This window comes from Podospora bellae-mahoneyi, chromosome 5 (genome assembly GCF_035222275.1).
Source record: "Podospora bellae-mahoneyi strain CBS 112042 chromosome 5, whole genome shotgun sequence".
Taxonomy (NCBI): Eukaryota; Fungi; Ascomycota; class Sordariomycetes; order Sordariales; family Podosporaceae; genus Podospora; species Podospora bellae-mahoneyi.
Window position 1 is genome coordinate 4,336,389 of NC_085884.1, and position 25,503 is coordinate 4,361,891.

Below are 25,503 nucleotides of genomic sequence, written 5' to 3' on the forward strand. Positions count from 1 at the left end.
AGAAGTAAGTCCACCTCACGTTCCAAACTCAGAGAACAACAATATGACCACGGTCAATGTCCCGGTGCCTCCAGCCGGGCGTATCTCCCAAAAAAGCCAGCTGGAATATCTCAAGAAGGAGCAGGCCTGTTTCCTGCAAGCTACGACAGTCCACGGTATTTGGGGAAGGGCCATGAAAGATGTCTGGTTGTTGTGATCCTCAGTGTCCCACAAGGGTTGGAGCAGGAGAACCACAGAGTTCTTGGAGCAGGTTATCAGCGAGACAGCAAGGCTTCACATGATGTGGATCGGGCCAATTGTTCGTGAAGGCCTACCGGAGGATACGATTACAAAAACGAAATTCATTTGAGAGCACGCTTCACCTCCTTCCTGAACGGCCACCGTCTCACCCAGCGCATGTTTCTCCTGATTTCGCCTCCTTCCAATCCTCCCTACGAGCTTTCCTAGCTGAACTGCCAGTGACCATGACCTCATACAGTGTTGATCTAGAGCCCTGGACGAAAGTGGAGGCCCCATCACTTCCCCAGCCAGCCAATGAGGGATACTGCAAAGAGCCCAGGCCAGAGAAAGAGAGCAGGTGGAGAACTCCTTAAACTGCGGCTGCCGTCAATTGTTAGCACATGACGGCCCGGGCCGTGCTCTTTCCCTCAGATGCCCGTCCCGTGATGCCTCGAGTATCAGATGGCCACTCCTTGATGGTATTTACATGCTTGAATATGCCGCCAATGCCATGGATAGCCGGATATTCGGAAGCGATGAGAACCAGGAAGACGGTCCCGTGGCTTTGTCCTTGCCAAAGACGGTATCGAACGGAGCCAAAAAGTCGGAAACCACTCGCCAACCTTGGATCATGAGAACGTCAAGAAGCAGAGTTTTCATCATCACTCCGTCTTCGATCGATTTCGTACCCGTGGCCTCTACTCTCCATTGCCGGGGCCCACCAGCGTGCTTGTAATCTCCCAAGAGACAGGTATATCTTCCACACTTGTCCTCCGACTAGCCATCTCCTCCCTCTCCCAAACCACCGGCAACCGATGACAATCTTGCAGCTACACGTCAACTTCAATCTCGCAACTCAGCACTGAGAACCCGAACCACTTCCATCATCATGCAGCTCACCAAGCTCACCGTCACCCTTGTTGGCCTCTTCACAGCCGCCATTCAGGCCGCCCCCACCGTCCCCGAGACTGGGGTTGCCCCTCCCTCTGCCGACTCCGGCTACACCGAAGTCAGCGACGGTGTCTGGTACCAAAACAAGACCGAATTCTTCAAGGGCGACAGCTTCTGCAACTCTGACTACGAATACTGGAACAAAACTTCGGAGAATTCCCCTTTAGTCCTTGACTGCTGGCACATGTACAACAACATCAAGGAACCAGGCAATTGGTATGTCTTATTGCATCCCCATCTTCTGATTGGTAGATCGATTCATTGAAGCTGACGCTCGGCGATATGATGCAGGGTCAGCGCCGGGGGCCACAAAAAGCTCATCAGCAAGGACTCGTGTGCGTATACGACGTGGGCCGAACACAACGGTCTATTATACACGCTCGGCAATGAGGACCTCCGCCTCACGATCAAGAAGGCGATCCAGAAGTTTGGCACTCTGTTCCCTGGCGAGAAGGACTACAAGGTCGGGGCTTATGGCAAGCTGCGTTGCCAGGCGCTTGTAATCAACTGGGAGATTTCTCAGAACTCGTGATTGGCAGGTGAGAGGAGCATCGGAATGATGGTACTGTAGCGTGGTGGATAGCAGGCGATCTAGGGTGAAGGGAGTAGATCGCTTACCACAAATAGTATCTTCGGTTCATGACAATGCGATTGTCTGATCTCTTTCTAGTGCGTTCTTGGATGAGTGGATTCCATGAAGCAGTGTTTCTGTTGTGTTGGCACGCAAGGTCGTCGTCTCCCAAGCCCGAACATCCAACAAGAGGTTCCGGACGACCAAATTGTTCCATCTGGGCGAGAGCAAACACCTTGTACACTGCGGCCGCCGAGAGCGAATAGTTGACCTTGACACGTGCAGGTAGCGACTCTGACAGGAGTCACAACAATCCGTAAACCCTATCCGACGGGTTCGAGCATTCACGATCGTCAAAATAAACGCACAACTGGCGACAGCGGATCAGTCAGGTTTATATTAGGCCAACCGCCTAACGTGTCCCCTCCTGTCGCGAAACTCGGCCGATGGCAAGCTGTTCTTGGTGGATAGGCATATGATCGCGCGGCACATCGCAGGCCATGGTAGTATCTCGTCACCACACTGCACCGCTGCGCGAGAGGAATGGATACCGCTGAACATCTCTCTGGAAGAGGCATATGGTGGATTATCCACCTTGTCCAGCCACTTGATTGCGGTCCTCAACAGAAAGTCCTCAGCAGGTCTCGCAAAACTTCAGGAAATCACTGAAGACGTCAAATATTTGAGTTATGCTCACCGGAAACAATTGCAGGCGGGTCTGGAAAAGTTACAGACCAGCACCGGCAATGTTCAATTTGACCTTGATATCATGGTCATTGGACATGGTCATTGGACCAGAGTCAGAAAGCGAAGAAACGCTAATCCACCCAGTATCGTATTTTCTTTCTGGATGAAATCTCTTGACCTTGTCGAGAACCTCCTCAAGGAACACGATGTCGCCTTTCGACGCGTCGACGGCTCGAGATCAAAGAACTACAGGAGGGCTTCGCTGCACGACTTTCGAACGAAAGATGTGCCGGTGCTCTTGATGACATTCGGAACGGGATCGATGGGGTATGAACACGACCTGTAACCTTGAAACCTTGAACACTTGCTGTTAGCTAACACTCATTCAGGCTCAACGACCTGAAAGTGGCGCGCCGCGTCCACACCCTCGAACCGCAATGGAACCCGTCTGTCGAGAACCAAGCCATCGGTCGCGTGTCGCGGCTCGGCCAGACGAGAGAGGTGACGGTGATTCGATATGTGATGAAGAAGAGTATCGAAGAGGTGAGTGATTTCAAGCCGTTGTTTGAGTGCACTCGGGATGATGCTGATACGCCGTAGGCTGTGGAGAGCAGACAGTTCCTCAAGCTCAAACTCGCATTGGGTGGTGGTCTGCACGAAGGAAAGGGGACGAATGTGAAGCCCAGCAGGCAAGTCAGGCGCGAAGGATTGCCTCGGATTTTGCACCAGTTTTTGACGCAGATCATGATGTGATACGAAGTGGCGTGTTGGATGCGCTGGAGATAGAGAACAGCTAACCTGCTGGATGGCAATTGCTACAGGAGTGAGACGGGAGCGCCGAAGTCTAGGATGAGCTCCCTGACCACATTCTCAACTCATCCTTTTTCTCTCTTTTCTCACCAACCAACCACCGACCTCCCGACCGTCATTCCTCCCCACCGACTTCCCCGGATTTTCCTTCAGCGGAGCAGCAGCTAGAAAGCGGGCCGCGCACGATTTCCGATTTCCCCAGACGCCAAGTCACATCGACCCCGCAGCTTTCGCGATGCATGACAAGGATCAGGGGAGGATTGCCGAGGCTCTAGGACGTTGGGAGGAAGAAGGGGTTTGACATCTGATTCTGGGAACAGAGAACGGAACATCTATGCGCTCTGTCGGTAGATTCGGCGGCTGGACACTCACTGGTATGGCTCCTGATGGTAGCTTTGGTGGCTGGACTAACTTGACAGCCTACACGGCCATAGGACAGCCCAGAGCATCTGGAACAGAGTTGAAGTCAAAACTGCGATTTTGGGCCTGACGCCTATCTTCTCAAGTTGACGGCAAATTACAGATAGGGAAAGCAGCACAAAGTCAAGCATGTGGATCGGGGGAACTTCCGGTTTTGTCTGCTTGGTGGTCAGAATCAGCAGTCACACTGAGTTTGCGAGAACAGTTGTCTTTGCGGGGAAAAGGATGTTTTGTGATCTTGGCTTGTGGGTTACCCTGGAGCGAGGTCGTATCATGGAGTAGCAACCACTGGGTGTTACTCATCACTACCACCCGAGCCGGCCTGCTTGGGAGCAAAGCCGGATGTTAATACTCATGGGAATCGTCCTACCTCTGGTGTACTTCAGGCTAACAACAACCCAGAGCCCAGAAGGATGAAGCCATGCGCATGCCCACCTGAAATTCAAGCATATGTCTCGAGAAGATGCCACTGATATTGCTTGAAGACCAACATTCAATGTTCCCACCCATGACGCACTTTTGCCCTACACGATACAGGTTATTTCTACAAACTAGAAGACTGCATGATGTCCCTTCTGGCAAGTTCCTGCATGTTGGGCTGCAGAGGTATCTCGGTGTCACCCTCCACGAGACAGCAAATCCGGGGAAACAGGGCTCGTCGTTCTCCACAGCCATCTCAGAAACGAATGAAATCCTTGATATATATCTATCACAAGCATCTACAGCTTCCGGTTTAATCTACTACTAATATTGCTGCGGGCCAAGACGTGGTACATGCGGAGAATCTCGTGATGGCTGCTCGCTGCTCCGCTGTCAGAACCAACAGGCGGAAAGACCTTGAGGCCTGGTATAAAAAGCTCTCGACCCTGATCACGCCATTCAATAAGAAGAGTCTTTGGTCACCCCCTCCTTTTATTTACAGGTTTCATAGGGACCTGGGCTATGATGGTATCTTCTACCGCAACTGTGCCCATCCTCTTGGCAGCAGCAAGCGGCGTCCTCGCTCTTGTTCCCACCCCCGTTCTTCAGCACAATGGCCGATCCGAAATCACACCCGGTCCGTCCTGCGGCGAGTTCCCCTGCGGCTCAGAACTAGCAGCCATCCCCAGCTGTGCCATCCCTTGTATCGAGTCAGCGGGCTTGGGTCTAGGCTGCGCGACGGCCGACTACGGATGCCAGTGTGACAATCTCGACGCCCTTCAAGGAGCTGCAGTCAACTGTGTCATCGACGGCTGTGGTGGTTTCGACAATGCTATCCCGGTGGTGTACTCTGCTGTGGCCATGTGCCAGTGTGTGGGCTCCAACAGCCCCCTGCCTACACCCTGCCCATCGACCACCACCACAAGCGAGGAGCCAGTCATCACCGAGGCTCCCTGCGGTGACTTCCCTTGCTCCGCCGAGCTTGAAGCCATTCCCAGCTGTGCTATACCATGCATTGAGAACTCGGGCGAGAAGTTTGGTTGCGGCAGGACAGAATACGGCTGCCAATGCCTGAACCTAGATGCTATCCAAGGCGATGCTGTACTGTGCGTTATCGATGCTTGTGGTGGCTTCGACAATGCTATTCCCGTCGTGTACTCTGCCGTGGCCATGTGTCAGTGTGTAGCGAGAAACACGCCGCTGCCGACTGCTTGCCCGACGACGAGCACTGCGGGGACTACATCGACAGCTGAGACGTCGACTGAGGAATCCAGCGCCGTGGAGACCAGCGCCGTTGAGACCTCCAACATGGAGACCAGCACCGTTGAAACCTCCACCGTCGAGACCACCGCTGTAGAGACATCCACCGCCGAGACCTCGACGGTAGAAGCCTCGACGGTCGAGCCATCCTCCACACCGACATCTGACTGCTGCCCCGAAGAATCGACCACCTTGGACATCTCTACACCGCCTACGCCCTCCATCACCACACCCTCTATCGTCACCACTACCACAGCAGTAAGCTGCCACATCCCCTGCGCTGGCCAAGCATCCGCCATTCCCGTCTGCGCAACGGCCTGCATCGAATCCGCCGGTGGTGCCGTCGGCTGCGAAAGGGGTGACCACAATTGCCAGTGCGCGTCGAGCAATGCCATTCAGGCGACTGCTGTCAACTGTGTGCTTGGGGCTTGTGGGGGTATTCCTGGAGCGGTGAAGGTTGTTGAGTCGGTTGCTGCTATGTGCGGGTGTGTCAGTGCTAGCCGGCTGAGTTCTTGTGAGACGACTACGAAGACGATTACGGTTGGGGATGGTGATGATGATGGGGGCTTTGTTACTACTACTCCTGGGGGGAGTCAGCCTGGGAGTGGGTTTGTGAGTGTTACTAAGACTGGGGGTGGTGGTGGAGGGCCGGTTGAGACGTCTCAGCCTGGAGATGGTGGTGATGGAGATGGTGGTGATGGAGATGGGGATGGGGACAGTGATGGAGGTGATGGCAATGATGGTGGTGACGGTGGTGATGGACCCGGAGATGACGACGAGCCCCAAGGCCCTACACCAACCACCTCACGCCCACCTGTCGTCACCGCAGGCGCCTCTTCTAATACTCTTTTTAGTGGCGCTTCAGGCTTCACTGGTCTCCTGATGATGTTGGCAGCTTTTGTGTAAGCCAGTCGACCAGTGATGATCGACTGATAGATATTTGTAGAAATCCCTGCCACTCTGATGGAGGGAAAAGCGACATTGATTCCTCTAATCCGAACATACCTCGTTAAAGTTCCTGTGTTCGTGATCCAAACATTGCCATGTATTAAGGCATTCAGCCGCAGAAATTGTCATGGTCATCCAACCTTTGGTTGATGTCCCGGAGCTTAGATGCCAAAGCAGAGTTGGTTAGATACGTTGGGCAACGTCATGGCTTGACAGCAATCAGTTCACCCGCAGCAACATGATCATCAGCAGCTGCCAGGCTATGAGCAACAACCAAGCAACGGGCAACACCCAGGCTGCCAGCAGCAAACCCTCTATCAGCACCAACAAGCCCATGGGCAGCCGTCTGTCTATCAGTACCAAACACCCCATCACCTGCAGCAGCCAGCCCACGGGCAGCAACTTGCCTACCCACAGCAACAACCTTTTCCTCGCCCTTCACCATAAGCCGCAGGTTTAGCCCGGCCTCATGGCTGGGTTGTTAGCTGGGAATATCCCGATGTGGTTGTTTTATATGGGATGACTGCAGGGATTGACGATATACTGTTGAATTACTGGGATTGTGATTGTCTGGTGTTTGACATCGTTTTTTTGTGTCATATACCTTCCTCTCATGGGGAAGAGTTCGAGGGGCTTACCATAAACTCGTGAAGGTGTTGGGATTGTTTTTAAGAGTCTTGTCGCAGGTTTGGCGGGGGGCTGGGTTGGTCAACTGCTACGAATGAGCGCAAAGTGAGAAGTTGAAAAAGATAAAATATATTCCGACATTAAGCCGTCTCAGCAAAGGTCTCTCATGTACTCCTTGCGTAATATCAAGCAATAAATCCCCGCCAACTCCAAACACCTCTTCTCCGTTTTTTATATGCCCAATCCCAGCTCCTTGATGTGTATACCCGGGTATCTCCTCACCCGTCATCAGAAGGAAAACATTATACACGAATCACTTAAAAATCTGACAAAAGAAATCCCCCCATTAACTCCCGTCTTTACTTCCAGTAAACATCCATCCAAAACCAGTTTTTCGGATTAATAGCCGCCGCGCCCGTCCTAGCCCTCCCTCTCTCCTTCTGTCTCGGACCAGTGACATGCTGCTGCGCAAGTCCCCCACTGTTACCCACAACCGCTCCATACTTCTTTACTCTAGCAGGCTTGGGTTGAGTTGGTGGACGGGGAGTCATCTCATGTCTCTGCTCGTCGATGTCTTCCCACTCTCGGTCAGTTTTCTGCGCTGCCTTCCCCTTTCCTTTGTCCTTGTTTTTGTTCTTGACAGTAGCTGCTTTCTTCGCTCTTGAACGAGTGAACAAGCCCCTCTTCTTCTTAGGTTTGGGTGGCTCGGCAAACTCAGCTTCGTTGTATTCAGGTATGGTCTGTTGCCATTGCTGAGGTGTCTGCTGCTGGCGAGCATTAGGTCCAACAATGGCCCCAACCGCGGAAGTGCGTCTGTTTGGACCTTGCATGAGTTGCGGGCTGCCAGACTTGACACGACCCACACGGGCTATTTGGTCGTCCCGGGTGTTCATCTTGCCCATTTCGATGTCGTCGGTAGACTGGGTCTTTTTCTTGGAACGAGAGAACAGTCTGGCCCAGAAGCCCTTCCTTTTCTCCGGTTGCTGAGCGTCGATATTAGGTGAACCACCCGAGACGGCCTCGCGCGGGCTGGCTCGTGGTGAATGCTTTTGTAGTTGAGACTTCTTGCCAAATAACCGGGCCCAGAATCCTCGCTTTTTAGGTGCTTCGTCAACCTTGTCGGCGGGAGGCCGTTCGGCTGCCATCATCTGAGGCGACTGGAAATTCTGTGGGCCACGCCCGACTGTTGCCATGTTGCCGAAGTTGGCGCTTTGTCGTGTAGGCTCCAGGGCGCGGGCCTGGCGAGTGTTCTGCATTTCGTATGACTCTTGAGGGATCGGACTGGGGGCTTCAACATCGGTGACCACAGTCTTGTCGCGTCGGCCGAACCATGCGAAGAAGCCCTTCTTCTTCAGCGCAGGTTCCTCAACGTTGGTGTCGTTGGCAACGTTCCGCTCGTTGGTCGGCTGAGGCACTAGGCTAGGTGTCCGTGAAGTGTTGTTTTGCACAACATTCAGTCCGCGAGAACTTGTCGCGTTGGGAGGCGTCGGTTGAGAAACTGGCCGAGATTGCTCCGTCTGCTTGACAATCGGAGAGTTGCCGCTGCTCCCGGGCGTTTCTGTGGTACTCTGCTTTTGCTTGCCAAATCCAAAGAGACCCTTAAATGTCCACCCAGATGATTTGCCGGTGGAGGTATGATACTGCTCCTCGAGTGATTCCATGCCAAATCCAAGCGTTGCTGTAGCCATGAGAGGAAGCAGCCATAAGTACCTTTGGGTGTTGCCGCCGTGCTTAGCAGTGACATTGGCTGTTGCCGCGTCTTGAGTGTTGTTATCCGAGACACTGTTCAGCTGCATTGGTTCGTTGGCCTGATATGCGTCCTGACTGTTGGATCTTAGCCCTGGGTTGGCACTTCGAGTCTGTTGCTCCGTTGGGTGCGTTTGCTTGGGAAAGAGACTCAGTGGGCGGCTTGGAGGTGGAGGTGGAGGGGGAGGTTGATATTGTTGTTGCTCGACAACTCTCTCCTCCTGCACGATAATGGCGGGTGATGATGTATAGCTATGATACTCTGGCTGCTGTTGGTCGTAGCCCTCCTCCGCAATCTGCTCTGGTTGGACATAGGTGTAATCTTCGTATGGGCTTGGTGTTTCATCTTGCATGTACTCTTTTATGGATGGCCGATCATGAGGAACTTGGTAATCCACCGATTCCACTCGCACCGGAGACACTGATGTTTGACGGGCAGAATAATCCTTGGAAACACGTTGTGGTGACTGAGGTGGCATTTGGTGGGAGACTGGAGAACGCTCAACCGGGGCGTATGTGTCGAGATTTCTGGTATCCGCATTTATGATCTCAAACTCAGGTTCCGAGAATCGTCGATCGTCGCTCATGGAATCAGGCTCCGACAAGTAAGTGTTAGTATCAACTGCGGGGGACTGAGCGCTTTCCATCGGACTGGGGGGTGCGGCAAATCCACGGGTGCTTTGTTGAACGGGAAACTTTGGTGGTCTAGGCCAAGCAGCAGGGTATATGTGGTCAACCTCCGCAGGGGTTTGTGGCGAAGTCATTGCGTTCTCACCAGCCCAGCCCGTATGGTCGTAAGCATCATCTTTTTCCTCGATATCCTGTTCCTGGTGATAGTGCTCGGTGGAAGTGAATCGACTATCGACCAGTGGGCTTTGCTGAAAGGTAAGAGGTGAGAGCATCTCGTGATCGTGAGGGTCATCAGGCGGCGTCACGGGTCTGTGTTGGCTTGCATCCCATCCAGGCACTGGGCTCGAGACATACTCGACATCTTGTTGCATATCTTCGGGTGGCGGGGTGAGCGGTCTTGGAGATAGTAGCTGCGAGTCACGTCCCCAGTTAGAAGCAACTGCAGGGCTCTTCAGATGGTTGTTGAAGGATGGAGAGAGTGCATTGGATCCGTAGGCGTCTTCATTTGGGGTGATTGGGCGAGGGAACTGCTCGTCTGTGTGATGGGGCTCTCCAGAGGTCTCCTGATGAATCTCTTGTGGCACGGGATAGACCACCTCTTCATCAGAATAAACGATGATCGTCTCGCTCTCATCCTCCCGGGTCTCGGGTTCCAGCTGTGGTTGGTTTAGCGGTGGGGATGGGGGAGGCGAGAGATCTTCAATTGGCCCTTGATAAGACGGCGTGGGCTCGGGGTGGACGGGCAGAACGTCATCCTCTGGTTGAGAATGAAGTTCTTCATGATATTCGGGCTGCTCGTCAGTGTATGGGGCTTCGTCTTCTGTCAGATCACCTCCCCAGCCTTGTCCAGAATACAGGTCTTGCCCTGGCTCCTCGTAGCTTTGTTCCACTGGGACTTGGCCATGTTCCTGATTTGGCTCTTGGACCATATTCTGATACTCCTCTTGGGAATCTAGGGCAACTGGCTCATCGAAATCCTCTTGGGCTGGTTCGTCGTATGTCGCATCTTGCTGTTGCTCTTCGAGGTCCTCATGGATATATTCATCTGTCGCTTCGTTGCATATTTGGCCTTCAACGTACTGTTCCGATACCTGCTCGACTGCTGGTTCATTGTCTGGTTCTTCGTAGGTCTGTTCCTGGTATACTTCTGCAGCGGCTTGCTCGTTTGCTTGGACAATCTCTTCCTCGGAAGCTGGCTCCTCATATGCTGGTTCGTGGTGAGATGGCTCATCGTATGTCGGCTCACCGTCTTCATCTTGAGATGCTAGCTCCTCGTAAACCTCCGCGGAAGAATCATCATAGGCAGGTTCGTCAGCAACCTCTTCAATGGGCTGTGAAATATGCTCCTCATATGCCTCCCCATCAGGCTGCTCGTATACCCCCTCACTTGGCTCCTCATACAAGTCCTGCGCCGGCTCCTCATTCTCCTGCTGAATCGGCCCCTCGTAGGCTTCCTCGGCCAGCTCCTCATACACATCCTGAGCCGGCTCTTCATATAGATCTTGAACAGGCTCCTCATTCAACTCCCCGTACACCTCTGGCCCCTGTTCCTCATATACCTCCTGAATTGGCTCTCCAAACTCCTCTTGAAGAGGCTTATCATACGCATCTTCTGCAGCAAGCTCCTCTGTAACAGGCTCCTCTGCAGCAGGCTGCTCATACACCTCTTCAGCAACGGGTTCTTCGTACACCTCTTCAACAACCGGCTCTTCGTACACCTCCTCCACTGGCTCTTCGTAAACCTCCTCAACTGGTTCTTCATACGCCTCTTCAACAAGGGGTTCTTCATACACCTCCTCAGCCGGTTCTTCGTACACCTCCTCAGCCGGTTCCTCGTCAAACTCGTCTACTGGTTCTTCGTAAAACTCCTCAGCTGGCTCCTCATAGAACTCCGCAGCTGGCTCTTCAAATGCTTCTTCGACTGGCTCCTCATCTTGAAAGCCCTCGTCGAATACCACATCATCCTCTTGCACGAAGTCAACGTCTTCCGCAAATGCTTCGCCTTCAGCATCGACAAACTTCTCTTCCATGGGCTGTTCGGGTTCAAACTCTGGTTCTGGTTCCAGTTCTGGCTCATAGTCACCAATCTCCTCCTCTACATACACCTCAGGCTCTGGCTCCGGTTCATATACCGACTCCGGTTCAGGCTCATAGACTTCTTCAGGTTCAGGCTCTGCTTCGAAGGTACGGTCAAACTCAGCCTCAATTGCTGGTTCAGGTTCGGGTTCATATGCTGGTTCGGACTCGGGCTCATACGCTGGTTCTGGCTCGGGCTCATATGCTGGTTCAGGCTCCGGCTCCGGCTCAGGCTCCGGCTCATAGGCTGGCTCAGGCTCCGGCTGGTAGGCGGACTCCGGGTCGTATGAGGGCTCTTCCAATGCTGGTTCGTCCGCGGGCTCTGGCCTGTAACCGTCTTCAAAACCGGTATCCATGGGTTCCAAGGTGCGGTCGCCTTCGTCATACATTTCGTCCTGAGTGGCATCCTCGTACATGGCTTCTTCTGGTTCACCAAACTCTTCAACTGGGCCCTGGTCATCCAGATACTCCTCGTCCATGGGAGCTGGGTCTTCGTCAAACCCCTCTTCCATGATCTGCTCCTCCTCATATACTTCCTCCTCCACTGGAGCCTCCTCCTCAAACACAGGTTCTTCCTCAAATGGAGGCTCTTCCTCAAATAGAGGCTCCTCCTCAAATGGAGGTTCCTCCTCAAATGGGGCTTCCTCCCCGAATGGGGCTTCCTCTTCCTCCTCTCCAAACTCCATGTCTTCGCCCCGATCGCCCTCTTCGCCAAACTCATCACCCATCTCCTCAGCATATTCGTCGCCTTCTCCAAGCTCTTCGCCCACAACCTCCCCCATCTCTTCGTCGAACTCATCACCTGTGGAATTGTTAGCAAAGTTGTCTTTCGTCATGTGTTAAATGATGGTGAGCTCGCCTTCAGGATAGTCTTGGGCGAATTCCTCCTCGGCAAGCTCCTCCTCGAACGGTTCGCCGACCTCTTCATCGTCGAAACCACGCTCGCCATCCTCGGCGAAGTCTTCTTCCATCAAACCATCCTCAGCATATTCACCCTCAGCATATTCACCCTCAGCAGCCTCGCCATCTGCGAATCCATCCCCGAATTCCTCACTATTGGCGAGCTCACCGTCTTCCTGGTACTCACCTTCGGCAATCTCTTGTTCCCCTTCCGCACCCTCGCCATCGAAGTCCTCGTCCAGACCCCGCTCACCGTCTTCAAAGTCGCCCTCCTCACCAAATTCACCCTCCTCAGCAAACTCTCCTTCTTCGCCAAATTCCTCGCCTTCGGCAAACTCTGCACCTTCACCTTCAAATTCTCCCTCCTCAACATACTCTCCCTCGTCGTCCATAAACTCGTCATCATCCAAACCACGCTCACCATCCTCAAACTCACCGTCCATTTCTGGATCAAATTCGCCCTCGCCCTCTTCACCTTCCTCATATTCACCCTCCTCGCCTTCCACGTACCCACCTTCTTCTTCACCTTCAGCATACTCACCTTCCTCCTCACCCTCCATGTGCTCACCCTCCTCGGCAAACTCACCTTCTTCCATCTCCTCATCCAAGCCGCGCTCGCCATGCTCGTCATCATAGCCCTCACCTTGCTCCTCCCCTTCAAAGCCTTCCTCTTCAGCGTACTCTTCCTCGCCTTCGAGGTACTCTTCTTCAGAGAGCTCCTCCTCTTCACCCTCCTCAACATACTCCTCCTCGTCCACTGCAATCTCGTCCTCATCAAGCTCCCGCTCACCATCTTCCTCGTCAAGGAATTCCCCCTCTTCAACTTCACCCTCACCATCCTCGAGATACTCTGGTTCTTCCAACGGCTCACCCTCAACATACACCTCCTCTTCCTCCCCATACATCTCCTCTCCCTCCCCGTACACCTCCTCTCCCTCCTCTCCCTCCTCATACTCCTCCTCATCCTCATCCTCATCCCAGCCAAGGTCGTGAGTCATACCAGGCGGACCATACATCGCCGCAGCAGGAGTATCAAGAATAGCATACATATTCTTCTCAACAGCAAACTTTTCCTCGTCGTCATCGTAGACGGTGAAGAGGTCGTCGTCATCTTCTTCGTCGAGCAACTCAGAGACAAGCTCGTCCTCATTGAAGTCGTCTTCGAACTCAGCAGCTTCGTCTTGACCGGAGAGGTATTCACCTTCTTGGTCTTCTTCAAACAGGTCTTGTCCTTCCTCGGCTTCGAGGAAGACATTGCGTTCGCCATCTTCGCCTTGGTATTCTTCTTGGCCTTCAAAGTCCTCTTCCTGGTCGTTGAATTCTGGTTGTGCGTCGAGTTCCTCCTGACCTTCAACGTCCTCTTGGCCATCAAATTCCGGTTGGTCGTCATAATCTTGCTGACGGTCGAAGTCTTCTTGGTCCTCCTGAAGATCCAACCCACGCTCGCCATCGTCGTCGAACTGCTGATCGTCTTGGGGCTCTTCCTGGTCTTGGTACTCATCTTGGTTGTCAAAGTCCTCTTGCTGATCGAGGTCTTCATTCCCATCAAGTTCACCCTGGTCGCCAAAGTGTTCTTGATCTTCAAGATATTCCTGCTCATCTTCAATATCCAGGGAGCGCTCGCCGTCGCCGTCGAGATCCTCTTGGCCTTCCAAGTCTTCTTGTTCATCAAAGTTGTCTTGGCTTTCGTGCTCCTCCTCGTCTTGACCCTCAAACTCTTCCTGGCCGTCGAAGTCTTGTTGCTCTTCGAGGTCGGCTTCGCACATAAAGACCTCCTCAGCTTCGGGATCAAGCTCTCCATCTCCTTCTGGCTCTGCACATTTCTGATTGCGAAGCTCCTCAAAGGTGATGTGATCGTCAGCGGTAGGGATCTCGAGAACACCCAAGTCACCAGAGATGGTGTTGAGAAAGTCGGCGTCAAAGGCTTCCTCAAGTTCACGGAGCTCTTCTTCGGTCATTCGAGGTTCTTCAGGCTGAGCTTCGTCTTCGTGAGCAACTTCTTCAGAGACTTCTTCCTCGAAGCCCTCTTCGTCGACCTGTTCGTCGTTAACGGGCTCTTCGTCAAGCAGCTCTTTGTCAATCGGCTCTTCATCAAGGTGTTCTTGGTCAGTCGGCTCCTCGTCAAGGGATTCTTCTTCAAGGGGCTCCTCGTCAAAAGCCTCCTCGTCAATAGCGTGCTCGTCGTCGTAGTACTCATCCTCCCTGTCCTCAAGTGGCTGATCATCAACAGGGATGCCATCGCCCTCAAAGACCTCATCATCAAGCGAGCGTTGACCGTCAACAAATTCGTCATTTTGTGGGGTGTACTCGCCATCTTCCAAAGGAGCCTCTTCATCGTACTGGGCGTTGTCTTCTCCGGCATATTCGCCGTCATCGACGGGTGCTTCCTCCTGATACTGAGCGTCATCCTCAGCGTACTCGCCGTCCTCGACAGGTTCCACTTCGTCAAACTGGTTGTCGCCGTTTTGAGACAGATACTCTTCCTCTTCGTAGGCGGGGTCTTCTTCGTATTCTTGGCCTCCAACAGGAATTTCTTCGTCGTAATGCTCCGAGTCGTCGTGATCAACGAAACCTTCACCGTCAGCTTCTTCGACAAAATCCTCAGGTAGAGAGCGCTCCCCGTCGATTAAGTCCTCTTCCTCCGGCTGATACTCATTTTCCTGAAGGGGGAGATCTTCGTCGTATGGCGGAGCATCGTGGTCAAGGGCCTCGGTGTTGACTTCTTCCTCGCCATTGGTGAATTGCTGCTGGTCATCTTCGGGGTATTCATCATCTTCCGGAGCAGGCTCCTCGTCGTATTGATCGTCAGCAGTAAACCCGGCATCTTTTTCGAAGTATTCCTGGTCGCTGGATTGGTACTCTTCATTGCAAATCTCGTCTTCAGCGGGAGGTACTTCAGATGCGTAGCCATCTTCGTCGACGAAATTATCGTTGTCCGGGGGATTGTCTTGGGCATCTTCATCGTAGAGGGCTTCATCAACAGGTGCCTCTTCATGAGTGAAATCCTGGGTTTCAGAGGAATAGTCGACTTCTTGGCCGGCAACAGCCTCCTCAACGGACTGAGAAGCGTCCTCATCGAGATATTCACCGTCAGACTGAACTCGATCCTCTGCGAACTCGTCACGAATGGGGCTCTCAACAGGAGTCAAATCCTGGGACGTGAACCCTCCGTCGACAGAACTGTTTTCGAATGAGCGATCAGCCTCGATTGCTTCATCGGCATCTTCCAGAGGACAATCATCATCTTCCACAGCAAGGGCCTCCTCCTCTCCGTATTGGACTTGATCTTCGTCAGCGGGGCAGTCTTCCACTGGAAGATCCTCTTCTTGGTCTTCAGGTATCATCTCGGCGCCATCTTCATCCACAACTTGCTCGTCATCCGAGGCAGCAGGGGTGAATTCATCAGCGTCTTGCCCCAATAATCCCTCCTTGCCGTCAGAGGCGTTCTCATATGATGTCTCCGCCTCCTCGGGAAACTCGTCATCAAACGATTCAGCATGTGAAGAACGAGCCTCGTCATATGAGGCACCGTCTTCAGTTTCGAGGGTATCTTCTGGAAAAGCGTCGTCTGAGGTAGGGGTAGCCTGACCTTGCGCGTAGTAGTCTTCAGCGCAGTCGTCTTCTGAAAGCTCGGTATGGGCAAGGTTTTCGGGGGTGTTGGTTTCTGGCAGGTTTACATCCTCTTGATGAATGGCTTCCTCCTCTACAGTCTCATCAACCAGGTCGGGAGACCGATCCACCTCTACGTTCGTCTCCTCATCCTCGGCGACGTATTCGCTTTCCTGTCGGTCCTTGCGAGAGAAATCCTCCTCAGGGGAATCCTGCTCGTAAAGCCTATCATCATTGACCTCGTCCTGGCCAGGCTGAAAATCCTCATAGTCGGTCCCCATGGGGCGCTCTCCATTCCCATCAGAGGACTCGGGATCTTTCAAGCTGTATTCCGCCTCCTCAAAGTTGTCAGAGATTACCTCATCCTGGTTGATGTCTTGGAAGCTTCCATCCTCGGAAGCTTGGTCATACTGCTCAGAGTCGGAGATGTGCTCCTGGGCGAGGTCATCGTCGGCGGCGTCATGTTCTTGGTGCGCGGAAAGGGTCTCGGCATCGGCGAGCTCTTGGGTTTCTTCATCTTCCGGGATGCTCTGAGAATCGACGGCATCGTCGTCGTCCTGAACCAAGTCCTCTGGTTCCGTTGAAGGAAGAGGGCAGTCCAGTGCCTGGTCGACATCGGCCCGAGTCTCTTCGTCATTTGATGCATCTTTAATGATGGGGGTTTGAGGCTGGGAGATGAAATCGTCGTTGACTGCGATATCCTCGTCTTCATGGACCTCGCCGTGATCAAACTCTTTCTGTTCAACCTCCTCGTCTTGATCGCCATCTTGCTCAATTTGCTCGTGCTGGTCGTCCTGCTGAGCCTCGTCTTGGTCCACCTGCTCCCGATCAACCTCTTCATCCAGCTCTGACTCAACACCCTCGCCATCAGAAACCTGTTCTTGGCCATCATGCTCTTCATTTTCGTCAAGGTTATCCTCAACGGGCATTTCTTGGTCCAAACCAGCCTCTTCATCTTGCAAGGATGCCGATTCATCACCAGCGACGGATTGATCACCAGTAGAGACTTCAAGGCCAACATCTCCTAGGTCGAGCTCATCAGACTCAATACCTTTCTCTTCCGCATCATCCGCTCCTGAGGTAATATCGCCTGACTGGGGATCGTCATTCTCTTCATTGGCAGCATGTTCCTGCGGTCCAGAAACGACAAACTCGAACCGTGGTTGACCTTCGAGACTCTCTGGCTCGAAATCAGGCTCATCTTCCAATGGCGGGTTTTCTTGGTAGTAGTCATCAAGTGTCTGCCCATCTTCTTCGTCTTCGCCGTACGGGATAGTCGGTGGAGGGTTGTAGTATGAGCCGAGATCAGCTGTTGTTTGATCATCGTATGGGTTGGAAAGATGTCGCTCTTGATACAGTGGGTGGTCCTCTGGAATGCCATCATCGCCGTAGTCCCCGATCGTGAAGCCAGGTGAGTCTAGTGGTTCGTCACCTTCGACCTCTAGTTGTGGGGATGCCGGGGGTTGGTCTTCTCCTGGAGGCTCATCGACTGGCGGTTGCGGTAATGGTGATGGCGAGTCTGATGGTGTAGACAGGATTGATGGCTCTGTCTGTTCCGGCTCCGATGGAACAGCGACGGGGACTGGAACAACCTCATTCTTTTTTGGTGCCTCGACGGTGAAATCCTTCTTGATGCATGGATTTTCCCGTCTCCGCCTCCCATTCTTCCTCGGCCCGTAGCAGTCCTCCTTTTTGTGATCTTTCCCAACCCTGTCCCGGTGCCACTCCAAATTCCAATGCCACGGCCCTCCCTCAGCAACCTTCCTCCCATTCCACGTGCCAAGATAAATGCTAAACGGGCTAATTACCCAATTCTCCTCGCTGAACGGAGCATTACACTTCTTGCAGGCTGTGTCCTCCGCATAATCCGCCACCTTTGGCGCCAAAAACCCATTAAAAGCCCCATCATCATCAAAAGCATTAATGGCCTCACACTCCCCACACCTCCACGCCTCGGGAGTCTGATCAAACTCTCCCACAACCCTCTTGTCGCTGGTGGCAATCTCCCGTGACCCAGAAGAGTTCACAATCATGCAGTTTGAGCAGTCGGCAAAGGCATGATCACACTCCCCGCACACCTCGAGCGGCTTGAACAAACTGCTCGATGCCCAGCACCTGCAGCATTTCCGCCGCCCGGGCACGCCCTTCCTCTCTTCTTCTGTAAACTCCTCTGGTGATTTGGCGATAGGAAGTGAAAAGTCCCCTCTCACAAAAGAGATACCCGGTGCCTTTTCCACCAAAACATTGTCGTGGTGGCCACAAGGCCAGACATACTCGATGAGGTTCGGAGATCGTCGTGTGGGTCCCATCTTGTCCTTCTGTGTAAGTAAGTCCACGCTCAACTACCGAGCGTGCGTTCTCTCGTCTATTTGGCGTGTTATTCTCTCTCTCTCTTCGATCGCTCGTGAAACCTGGTGTTAGTCAAGCAGCAACAACAACCACAGCAACAACAACAACAACGGGATGAATGGCCCAAACCAAGCCAGGGTCATTCGGAAGTCGGAGAATATGACGAAAGGGAAAAGAAATCCAAAAGGTGCGACCGTGAACGGCCATGAAAAGAGTTTTAAGAGAGCCATCAGCACCAACAACAACAGCAACAACAACGCTGTTGTTGGACTAATACAATGAGACGGTGGTGGCGATGGGCTGGGGCTGGTGTGTGGGCGACCCGACCTGTCGGTTGCCCGTGGTCGAAACATTGAGAGGGCTTGCCAATAATACCCGCGTTTCAAAACATTGAGGCCATGGCATGGCTCTTTTCGGAATTGAACAACTTCGAGAGCGGCGTGTTGGCCCAAGTGATGACCGTGACAAGTGCCGTGTCCCATATCCAACCCTAACCCCATCACGGCACAGCAAAGCTCTTCCGTTGGTCTGTCATCTTGGCGGTCGGGGCGAAGCTCGGTCGGCGATGTTTGAGAAACACGGCCGGTTCTTGTCGATGTGTGTGTATACAGCGTGTCTTGGACGAGAACATTGCGCGGGACATCACTGGAAAGCACTTGCTTGGAGGTTCCTGGCTGTCGTCATTCCGAGTCTTGATGTTGGCGTTTGGCGGCTCTGGGCGGATCAGAATGGAGCAAAGTGGAAATGTCGATGTGGCCCCGTGTGACGTTGATGTCGGCAGATGAAGTCGGCCGGTTCGGAGGACGATGGCGATCATCCGGAGTGAAGTCCTTAGGTCCATGGCAAACATCGTGTTCAATAATAGCGACGGCCGGTCGCTGGGTTTGGCGGCGCCGCCTGGAAGCCCGGCCACTTGTTCTCTGTCAGTCAGCGACTCCTCTGTTTGTGAGACGCCCCCACTTCTGTTGTTACATGGCCCCAGGCCGCTGGGCTGGCCGCAGCCTGGGAAAACCATCAGCAGAGCATCATCCAGTGGTCGGGAATGTATGCTTAAAACATCCGACGGAATGTTATTGTTTGTGCTGGCTGGTATTTCTGTGTCGATGATGGGAATCCCTTTTGTTTCACTGTATCCTCGCGGCCATGTTGCACAGCTGTGGTGCTTCAGTGCCTGTTCACTAACATAAACCCCATCATTCCCCACCACACCACTGCTAGCACACAGTGACACGTCCACCGACCCCTCTACTCCTTCTTACTCCAGTCCCGTCCTCCTGCTGCATCCTCGCCCAAGAAATCTCATGTCAAAACGGACAATGACATCAGCAGTCGACGCTTAGTGTTGCCACATCCCGATACCTTAATAAACCGCCGACATGTTGATATATGGCTCGTTTCCCCCTCTTGTTTGTCACACCCATCTTCCAACTGCATTCCACTCTTTTCCCACGCTTTAGCTCGCTTATACACAACAACCACACACCCATATCACAATGACTGCGCAAGCAGGCAATGCTGTCCCCAAGGCTGAGAAGCTGAGCGACCTGTTCAGCCTCCAGGGAAAGGTAGTCGTCGTGACAGGAGCTTCGGGCCCCCGAGGCATGGGCATTGAAGCTGCCCGCGGTTGCGCCGAGATGGGAGCCAGTGTCGCCATCACATACGCCTCCAGGAAAGAGGGCGCCGAGAAGAACGTGGCCGAGCTCGAAAAAGAGTACGGCGTCAAGGCCAAGTGCTACAAGCTTCAGATTGACGACTACTCCGACTGCCAACGTCTGGTCAGTGACGTCATCAAGGACTTTGGGAAGATTGATGCCTTTATCGCCAAGTAAGTTTTGTTATCCAGCCTTTGGGTCCTTGAACACAAACTAACATTCACAACAGTGCCGGCGCCACAGCAAACGGCGGAGTCCTCGACGACTCTAAGGAAGAATGGGATCGCGTTGTCCAAACCGACCTCAGCGGGACAGCCTACTGCGCCAAGGCAGTGGGACCCCATTTCAAGGAGCGCGGTACCGGATCCTTTGTCATCACTGCCTCCATGTCCGGCCACATCGCCAACTACCCTCAGGAACAGACCTCTTACAACGTCGCCAAGGCCGGCTGCATTCACATGGCCCGGTCTCTGGCCAACGAGTGGCGCGGCTTTGCTCGCGTCAACAGCATCTCCCCTGGCTACATCGACACGGGACTGTCAGACTTTATCGACCAAAAGACTCAGGATCTGTGGAACAGCATGATTCCCCTCAACCGTCCAGGGAATGCCAAGGAGCTGAAGGGGGCTTATGTCTATCTGGTTAGCGATGCGAGCAGTTACACCACGGGTGCGGATATTGTCATTGATGGCGGTTACACATGCCGCTGAGTGCATCGTCTGAATGGGAGATGATGGGGTCAGATGTTAGTTATTAATGCGGTTTTTGGTAGATAGAGGGGCTCAGGGCTAATGAAAGCAAACTTCTTTTCTTGCCCTCCGATTTCGCACTAGCCAGCGGAATGACTCGTGCGCAAGAGAAAAACAAAAGAAAAACAAAACAAAAAGTTGACAAGTGACTTGTTAAGTCAAAAAGAAAAAGAATCGTCTAGGACGGGAATTGAGCCCGACGTGGGGGTCGAACCCACAACCTTGAGATTTCGGAGTACTCCATAAGAGTCTCACGCTCTACCGATTGAGCTAGCCGGGCAGGCCAACCAATGTGGTTGTTTCCCACGCTGGACATAGCTCTCAAGGAGCGAATGAAGCATTCCCGAGGCAACCTCCCCAGTGACCTCTGCACTCATGGCTCACATACTCCAAGAGCATATTCAGGGATCTTCGGTGGTACCGAATGCCAGCCATGTGGTAAGATATCTCCTCATTTGATGGGAAAAGATGCTATGCATGATCAACCAGTCACAACGTTGATGAGGTGAGATGTGCGATCCCGTGTTTTTCTCCAACCTTTTCATCATGACTGGACGCACACAACCCAACAGGTGTTCCCGTCAGCATGTCATCAGATTTCCTCAAAGTAATTCCCCAACGCCGCTCAGCACGTGGCCCATAGACCGAACCAAGCGGTCGGGTGCGAAGTCTTGGATCAGCATCACCAGGTCCAACCAGATTACCAACCATTAGAAAGCGAAGAATGGTTGCGTTCATTCTGTGGGACGATGCAAAATATTGGTTGTAAACCCGCCCGATCGGAATTATTCTTCGCGATGACGCTGTAAATCCCGAAGGTGCTGGGCAATGCAACGTCGTTGTGAGCATGTACATCAGCCTCATGCTGGGAGATATAAGAGATGTGGTAGACCGTTGTCTTGACGACCCGATGACTGGCTTTTATTCGCCGACCTATCTTTTCAACAAGTGACGGTCTTGGTAACACCATGCACGCCAATCATCTTGGGGTCCTCCTCTCGGGACTTCTTGTCTCAGCCAAGAGCGCCTCAGCTTCATCGATCCTATTCTCCGGAGGCACAATCATTGCCTTTGACCGCGCAACAAACTCTCTCGATGTCATCCGCAATGGCTCTGTCTTGGTAACCGACGACCGCATCACCAGCGTCTTCGCTGGGTCAGTTCCACCCTCTTCGGTGTCCATCCCGTCAGACGTGGAAGAGGTAGACATCACAAACAAAATCCTCACTCCCGGCTTCATCGACACCCACCGTCACGGCTGGCAAACAGCCTACAAAACCCTCGGCAGCAACACCTCCCTCGTCGATTACTTCAACCGCTTCGGCGAGTTCCCCACCGCAGCCAACTACCCCTTCACCCCAGAAGAAATCTACTACAGCCAACTCGCCGGCCTATACGAAGCCCTCAACGCAGGCGTGACCACCACCCTCGACCACGCCCACGGCACCTTCTCCAACGCCACCTCCTCAGCCAGCTTCCAAGCCTCCATCGACAGCGGCGCTCGGGTCTTTTGGGCCTACGCCTTCCACGAACTAGAAAACTACCCCCTCTCTGAACAATTCGCCCACTACCGCTCCATTTTCACCGAAGCCCCCCACCTTAACACCCCAACCACCCTCGGGATAGCGTACGACGGCTTCGGTCCCAACCCAAACCAAGAAATAATCTCCACCATCATCTCCCTCACCCACGAAACCAACGCCTCTGTCTTGACAACACACTCCGTCCAGGGACCATATGGAATCACAAACTCCCCTGAGGACTTCGCCGCCCAGTCTTTATTCACCTCCCTCCCCCCAACCACACCAATCGTCTTCTCCCACGCATCATTCCTCTCCGCCGTCGGTGCCCAGCTCCTCCGCACATACAACCACACCATCAGCATAACACCCGAGTCGGAAATGCACTACGGGCATACCCACCCCACCTCCCATCTAATCCTCGACCATGCCTCGATCGGGGTGGACACGCACTTCACTTTCTCCACTGATATTCTAACCCAAACACGCATGTGGCTGCAATCTGTCCGACGGCTCCTCTACGCAGAAGTACTAAACCGTTGGCAGGTGCCAGTTAACAACCCCATGTCTGCGAACCAGGCTTTTTTACTTGCCACGCGGAACGGGGGGCTGTCGCTGAGAAGAGAGGATCTGGGGATTATTGCCCCTGGGGCGAAGGCTGATTTGGTGATTTGGGATGGAGGGACGGGGCCGAATATGTGGGGGTGGAGGGACCCGGTTGCGGCGGTGGTGTTGCATGGGAATGTTGGGGATGTGGAGGGGGTGGTGGTGGATGGGAGGTGGAAGAAGAGGGGTGGGAAGTTGACGGATGAGAGGTTTGAGGACGTGAAAATGAAGTTTGCGGAGGTTGCGAGACGGGTGCAGGATAGGGTTGTTGAGGCGGGTGTTGGGTTGCCTGGGGAGGGGGAGAGGTTTGTGGTTAGTGGGCTGGAGTTTGGGAATAGTACCGTGGTTGATGTGCAGGTTGGGGAGGGGGATGGGTATGGGGGGTTGTTTTTGTGAAGGGGTTGTTGTTGTTGTTGTTGTTGTTGTTGTTGTTGTTGCTGTAACTGTTGATGTTATTTTGTAATCATCACTTGGACTGGTCTCGATCCAACAGGCGTCAGGTGTTCAGGGGCAAAATCTATGTGATCTGGAAGCAGCACAGAGAAGGCAGTGATTATACGTTGCTGTCCATGCTAGCAATTTCATTCGGATATGGGAGCTATCAGGTCTGAATCACTTCCAAATTATCCGCCTGATGACACAAAACGGACGGTTGGAGCAGGCAAAGCCGCTGCCGTGTCGGCGGTGCCATGGTAATAGAGATATGGGTGCGGAGAAGCGGGGATGGCTGAATTCCTGTTCGGGACATAATTCAAGATCCCGATATTCGAAAAGACCTTTGTTATCAACAGGCCTGCCTATCTAGGTGGTAGAAACTTTAATGCAAAGTCAAGTTATCAAGTCAAAGACAGCAGTCACAGATTCTTGCACTACATCCATCTTCGCCATTGACCCACAATGGCCCTTGAAAAAATAATAGTCGTCGGTGCCGGTCCCTCCGGTCTCCTCTTGACCCTCCTCCTCTCTCGGGCCTCCATCCCCGTCGAGCTCATCGAACAGACTGAAGGCCTCGACATCAACCCCCGCGCCAGCCACTACAGCCCCGAGTCCTGCCACGAGTTCGACCGTGCTGGTATCCTCGACGAAGTCCGAGAAGCAGGGTTCATCCCTGACGGAGTATCATGGCGAAGACTGGAAGGCGAGGACAAGAGTCGACTCATCCAAATCACCAACCCGGCCCTCAAACCCGGGGATGACCCAGAATCAGCCGCCTTCAGACATCGCATGGTCTGCCTTCCGTTGCACAAACTGGGGAAAATATTGGAGACACATGTGAAGAGTCAAGGCACAGCTGAGATCAAGTATGGTCGGAAGGTTGTCGAGATTGGCGAGGATGCTGACAAAGGCAAGGCTTGGGTCAAGGTTGAAAAGGCCGATGGGAGCACCGAGATACGCGAGGCAGATTACGTTGTTGGCTGTGATGGCGCGAATAGCATCATTCGGCGGAAATTGTTTGGTGACTGGGTGTATCCAGGGTATACCTGGGACAAGCAGATTGTTGCGACAAACATCTATTATGATGGGTTCAAAGACGTTGACTTTGATGACAGTCAGTTCTTTGTGCATCCTGAACATTGGTGAGTCATCAACTTTCTTGATATCGAGCGTCGCTGTCAACTGGTTCTGATATGACACTAGGCACATGGTTGCAAGGATACAGCCTGATGGGCTTTACCGCGTAACTTATGGCGAGATCGGTGGACTCACCTATGACCAACTCAAGGAGAGACAAGCAGCCAAATTTCAAGCAATCTTACCCGGCAATCCCACCCCTGACAAATATAGGCTTGTCACCTTCAGTCCGTACAAAGTCCACCAGCGATGTGTTGACAGGATGAGAGTTGGACGCTTCTTGCTTGCGGCTGACGCAGCCCATCTTTGCAATCCATTGTAAGTCATTATTCGGCCACAGGTCCTAGCATAACACCCGTTGCTGACCGCAAATCAGTGGAGGCATGGGTTTGACTGGAGGCATCGCAGATGTTGGTAGTTTGTATGACTCCCTTTGCGGCATTGACAACAACAAGGCAGATGACTCTATTCTCGACAAATATGATGAAGTAAGACGGAGGATCTGGCACGAAGTCATTGATCCTATTTCCACGGAAAACATGCAACGTCTCTTCCAGTACCAAAACGCGGATGAGTTTGTCGACAAGGATCCGTTGTACAAGCTGGTGAGGGAGATGCAGAATCCCGACAAGAAGCTTGAGAAGGGCGGCCCTCCAAATGCAAGTGTCACTGTTTCCCAGCGGTGGTTGTGGTCATGAGTCGCTGACATGGTCGAAACAGCCCGGACTGCCACCACTGACGTACGACATGACACAACATTATGTTGCATAATCCCGTTGTTACTGTCGACTGAGACTTTCTCAGCCACTTACCAGTTGCTGGAATTGGGGTTTCAATGTCTTGGAAACTCCCCGAAAGACCCGCTTCCGGGATGCAAATGCCTTTTAGCCGGACGGACGGAATTCCAGAAAACTGGTAAATACTAGCCACCGTTCTGGGAAGGTCGGAGGTTAAAGCTACGCCAAGTCGTGACGGCTGGTTGCATAGCAATGGGTGAATCCTGATATGTAACTGTACCGGGTAACGTTGAGTGGAATGCGGGGAATATCAGAGACATTGTGACGATCTCAATCTCCATATCTGAATGCAGGATCCCGATTTTACCTTCACGTGCATGCCAGGCATGGATGGGATGATGACATGACTTTTGATCTTTTGCTCCTCCGCTCATCTCTTCGGTG

At 53.1% G+C, this 25,503-nt stretch overlaps 7 protein-coding genes and 1 non-coding gene across 8 annotated transcripts; 7 read left to right on the forward strand and 1 right to left on the reverse strand.

Annotated features, from left to right (window-relative positions):
- Positions 1-208: 208 nt before the first annotated feature.
- On the forward strand, positions 209-1,821 carry QC761_510540 (uncharacterized protein). Its single transcript, XM_062880242.1, has 2 exons — positions 209-1,386; positions 1,462-1,821. Exons 1-2 carry the CDS (start codon positions 1,109-1,111, stop codon positions 1,700-1,702), a joined length of 519 nt encoding a protein of 172 aa, XP_062731668.1. The 5' UTR covers positions 209-1,108; the 3' UTR covers positions 1,703-1,821.
- A 770-nt stretch (positions 1,822-2,591) lies between these two features.
- On the forward strand, positions 2,592-3,539 carry QC761_510532 (uncharacterized protein; the record flags this gene model as incomplete). Its single annotated transcript, XM_062880241.1, has 3 exons — positions 2,592-2,755; positions 2,818-3,017; positions 3,331-3,539. The coding sequence occupies 3 exons, from the start codon at positions 2,592-2,594 to the stop codon at positions 3,537-3,539; spliced, it is 573 nt and encodes a 190-aa protein (XP_062731669.1).
- Positions 3,540-4,600: 1,061 nt separating this feature from the next.
- On the forward strand, positions 4,601-6,244 carry QC761_510530 (uncharacterized protein; the record flags this gene model as incomplete). The annotated part of the gene is given in 2 exon segments (XM_062880240.1): positions 4,601-5,344; positions 5,360-6,244. The coding sequence occupies 2 exon segments, from the start codon at positions 4,601-4,603 to the stop codon at positions 6,242-6,244; spliced, it is 1,629 nt and encodes a 542-aa protein (XP_062731670.1).
- Positions 6,245-7,272: 1,028 nt separating this feature from the next.
- Positions 7,273-18,183, reverse strand: QC761_510520 (uncharacterized protein; the record flags this gene model as incomplete). Its single annotated transcript, XM_062880239.1, has 2 exons — positions 7,273-12,167; positions 12,306-18,183. The coding sequence occupies 2 exons, from the start codon at positions 18,181-18,183 to the stop codon at positions 7,273-7,275; spliced, it is 10,773 nt and encodes a 3,590-aa protein (XP_062731671.1).
- Positions 18,184-19,258: 1,075 nt separating this feature from the next.
- Positions 19,259-20,765, forward strand: LXR1 (L-xylulose reductase). The gene is made up of 2 exons (XM_062880238.1): positions 19,259-20,048; positions 20,105-20,765. Exons 1-2 carry the CDS (start codon positions 19,717-19,719, stop codon positions 20,583-20,585), a joined length of 813 nt encoding a protein of 270 aa, XP_062731672.1. The 5' UTR covers positions 19,259-19,716; the 3' UTR covers positions 20,586-20,765.
- A 52-nt stretch (positions 20,766-20,817) lies between these two features.
- On the forward strand, positions 20,818-20,904 carry QC761_0087210. Its single transcript has one exon. It is a non-coding gene; the product is annotated as a tRNA-Lys (tRNA).
- A 688-nt stretch (positions 20,905-21,592) lies between these two features.
- On the forward strand, positions 21,593-23,146 carry QC761_510490 (uncharacterized protein; the record flags this gene model as incomplete). Its single annotated transcript, XM_062880237.1, has 1 exon — positions 21,593-23,146. One exon carries the CDS (start codon positions 21,593-21,595, stop codon positions 23,144-23,146), a length of 1,554 nt encoding a protein of 517 aa, XP_062731673.1.
- A 325-nt stretch (positions 23,147-23,471) lies between these two features.
- On the forward strand, positions 23,472-25,343 carry QC761_510480 (uncharacterized protein). Its single transcript, XM_062880236.1, has 3 exons — positions 23,472-24,327; positions 24,389-24,640; positions 24,699-25,343. Exons 1-3 carry the CDS (start codon positions 23,648-23,650, stop codon positions 25,018-25,020), a joined length of 1,254 nt encoding a protein of 417 aa, XP_062731674.1. The 5' UTR covers positions 23,472-23,647; the 3' UTR covers positions 25,021-25,343.
- Positions 25,344-25,503: the final 160 nt, after the last annotated feature.